At 34.3% G+C, this 3,757-nt stretch overlaps 1 protein-coding gene across 1 annotated transcript in view; it reads left to right on the top strand.

The window, feature by feature from the left end:
• Positions 1-3,525, top strand: part of LOC107685329 (E3 ubiquitin-protein ligase HERC2-like) — a 61,791-nt gene extending 58,266 nt beyond the window's left edge. The window contains exons 93-96 of the mRNA XM_016481880.1: positions 61-251; positions 354-459; positions 550-762; positions 3,433-3,525. Coding sequence (XP_016337366.1) covers positions 61-251; positions 354-459; positions 550-762; positions 3,433-3,525 — 603 coding nt within the window. The remainder of the gene's footprint in view (positions 1-60; positions 252-353; positions 460-549; positions 763-3,432) is intronic.
• Positions 3,526-3,757: the final 232 nt, after the last annotated feature.

The following is a 3,757-nucleotide window of genomic DNA, read 5'->3' as shown; positions in this document are numbered from 1 at the left end:
TTTACTTCTTGATTTTCACAGCATTTTACATCTGACCTCACCCTTTTTTGTGTGTTTTAGGTGGACAAGGACTTCATTCCCGGTCTGATGTATATTAGAGATAATGAGGCGTCTGCAGAGGAGTTTGAGGCTATGCCTCTGCCCTTCACTGTGCCCAGCGCTTGTGGACAGGAAGTCCAGCTCAGCTCCAAACATTCCCACATCAGCCTAGAGAACCGCAGCGAATATGTGCGGCTAGCAGTAAACTACAGGTGTGAACAATTTGCTGAAAAAAAGTGTTACAAACCAATTCTGTGGGAAAAATGTTCATGAATAAAATGAATATTTACTGGTATGTTGTTTTGTTCTTCCAGGCTGCATGAGTTCGATGAGCAGGTGTCTGCAGTAAGGGAAGGTATGGCACGTGTCGTACCGGTGCCTCTGCTCTCTCTCTTTACTGGCTATGAGCTGGAGACCATGGTGAGTGTGTCTTCAGTATTAATGCAGACTGAGCAAATATGTCATCATGAATTCTTATTAGACTCCACGTCACTTGTTTGTGGTGTTTAGGTGTGTGGCAGTCCGGACATCCCCCTGCACCTGCTCAAATCAGTGGCCACATATAAGGGGGTGGAACCCACTGCTCCTCTCATCCAGTGGTTCTGGGAGGTGATGGAGTCTTTCTCCAACACGGAGCGCTCGCTCTTCCTCAGGTTCGTCTGGGGTCGCACGCGCCTCCCCAGGACCATCGCAGACTTCCGTGGACGAGACTTTGTGGTGCAGGTAACTTGTGGCTCTGAAAAGTGTCACTTCAGTGTCACATGATCCTTCAGAAATTATTCTAATATGCTGATTTGTAGATCAAGAAACATTGCATATTATCAGTAATGAAATAATATTTTTTTTGTGGAAACTTTAAAACGTTATTCGAATAAAAATGTTAAAAGAACAGCGTTTATTTTAAATTTTATTATAAAGTTTTACAAAAGTTTATTATTATTTTATTTCTTTAAGTTGCATAATTATGCTTTTATTGGGCAGTTCTGCATTTCTATCATAATAGAAATGACTTTTTTCTTGAGAATAATGAGAAAAAAGTCAGAATTGAACAATATAACTCAGAACTGCAAGAAATACACTCGAGAAATAAGGTCAGAATTGTGAGATGTCACTATTACCTTTTTTATTTTTTCTTCAGTGGCGGAAATAAAAACAAAAATAAAAACAGAATTGCAAGATGTAAACTCAGAGGGGAAAATGTCAAAATTATGAGATGAAAACTAAACAAAATGAAAATGATGAAAACAAAATTCTAAGAAAAAAGTCAAAAGTTTTTCTCATTCTTTTTTTTAAATTTATTTATTTTTTTTCTCAGATTTGTGAGTTTATATTTTGCAATTTTGTGTTTATATCTTACAATTATGAGAAACAGTCCGATTTTTGAGACAAGTCACAATTATTATTTTTTTATTCCATTTTTTTTTTTTTTTTTCCAATAGGGGTATTGAAATCTCTTTTTTTTTTTTTTCTTCAATATGTTTATTGTCCTTTTTCTTATTTTATAAACACACATCAGCTATACATATAGTAACAAAATAGCCTATGTAACACCAGAACAAGTACACAAGCATACACCCCTTCACTTACACGTTCAATTAACACTTTTTTTTTTTCTTTAAAAAAATGCATAAATAATAATAATAATAAAATAAATTAAGTAAATATTTCTAAAAGTAAAAAAAATAAAAAATAAAAAAATAAATACATTTGTTACAGAGAATGTTTTACAATGTCTTTTTCAGTAAGGTCTACATTTCCATTTTACATGATATTTATGTATGGCTCCCATAGCTGATCAAAGTCTTTCCGTCTACCCTTAGCAATGTAAGTTAGCCTTTCCAGTCCGATACAGTTCGATAACTCCTTTATCCACATTTTCATAGATGGAGCATCCATACTCTTCCAGCCTGATGCAATAACTCTTCTGGCTTGAAGGAGACCAAAGTCTACAAGTTTAATCTGTCTTGATGTTTGTATAACGTCCATTGGATATATTCCAAGAATACAAAGTTTTACATTCAAAGGAATTGCAATATTAAACATGTCTGACAAACATTTTATAACTTCCTTCCAAAAGTTTTGTATCTTTGGACATTCCTAGAGGCAATGATATAGTGTACCTTTATCATCCAAGCATTTAGAACATATATCTGGAATATTAGCAGACATTTGATGAAGTTTGACAGGTGTTATATCGGTTCTCATTAACTACTTATATTGAAACATGTCTGACAAACATTTTATAACCTCCTTCCAAAAGTTTTGTATCTTTGGACATTCCCAGAGGCAATGATATAGTGTACCTTTATCGTCCAAGCATTTAGAACATATATCTGGAATATTAGCAGACATTTGATGAAGTTTGACAGGTGTTATATAGGTTCTCATTAACCATTTATATTGAAGTAATTTAAACCTTGTATTTATTGTCTGCGTTTGTGCTTTAAGACAAGCATAGTTCCAGTCTTCTTCGTCTATATCTTCCTGTATATCCACTTTCCAAGCATTTAATTTGTCCAATGTTGATTCAGTACTGTGTTTCACCATTAAATTATAGTACACAGATATGTGACCCTTACCTTCTAAATTTCCGTGAGTTATTTCCTCTAATTTTGATAAAGATGGTATACAGATGATCTGTTCTTCTTTTGATGACATGTAACTTTTCAACTGTAGATACTTAAAAAAATGCTTTTTGGGAATTACATATCTCTGGCATAGCTGATCAAAAGAAAGTAGAACTCCATCTTCATATAAATCCATAATTTTCTGAATGCCTCTAATATTCCATATCTTAAATCCTCCATCTTTATTACCAGGTGTAAATTGTTCATTACCCCAAATAGGAGTAAATTGGGATAATCTCGGCATATCACCTATATGCTTATGTGCAGCATGCCAGACTGAAACAGTATTTTTAAGGAAAGGGTTTTTTGTGTTCTTCTTCAATGACTTAGTATCTGAAGAGTATAGGTAAATTTTTAATGGTGTATCTGGGATGGAGTTTTGTTCAATGTCTACCCAAGCAGATGTTGTTGTATGGAAGTAATTTAGTGCTGAAGTAAGTTGGGCAGCCATATAGTACCATCTAAAATTGGGAAGTTGAAGCCCTCCCCTTTCATAGGGCAGATGTAATAGCTTAAGGCGAAGTCTAGCTTTTCAATCATTCCAAATAATTTGAGCAATTAGTTTGTTAATTTTATCATAAAAGATGTTTGGTAATGGAAATGGGAGTGTTTGAAAAAAGTATAAGAATTTGGGTTGAATAGACATTTTAATTATATTAATTCGTCCGATCATGGATATTGGTTATATATATATATATATATATATATATATTATATATAAATAAATATTAGTGCTCAATTTTTAGTTTTTGTCCTTTTTGACCAGGTGCTGGATAAATACAACCCACCTGACCACTTCCTCCCAGAGTCCTACACCTGCTTCTTCCTGCTCAAGTATGATCCTTGTCCCCAATTGTAATGCCTGATATTCCTTTATGTACTGTCACTGCCATAGCTAGGGGTTAGACTGCCAACACGAACAACAGTGGGGACAGAGGGCACCCTTCCATTTTTATTTTCTATTCCATTCCAGAAACAAGTTTCCGTGTGTATACAGTGGGTACGGGAAGTATTCAGACCCCCTTCAATTTTTCACTCTTTGTTATATTGCAGCCATTTGCTAAAATCATTTAAGTTAATTTTTTTTCCTC

This window comes from Sinocyclocheilus anshuiensis, unplaced genomic scaffold, assembly GCF_001515605.1.
Source record: "Sinocyclocheilus anshuiensis isolate Anshui unplaced genomic scaffold, SAMN03320099.WGS_v1.1 scaffold385, whole genome shotgun sequence".
Lineage (NCBI taxonomy): Eukaryota > Metazoa > Chordata > Actinopteri > Cypriniformes > Cyprinidae > Sinocyclocheilus > Sinocyclocheilus anshuiensis.
The sequence above is the reverse complement of the archived record's forward strand: the minus strand, read 5'-3'. Positions and strand labels throughout refer to the sequence as shown.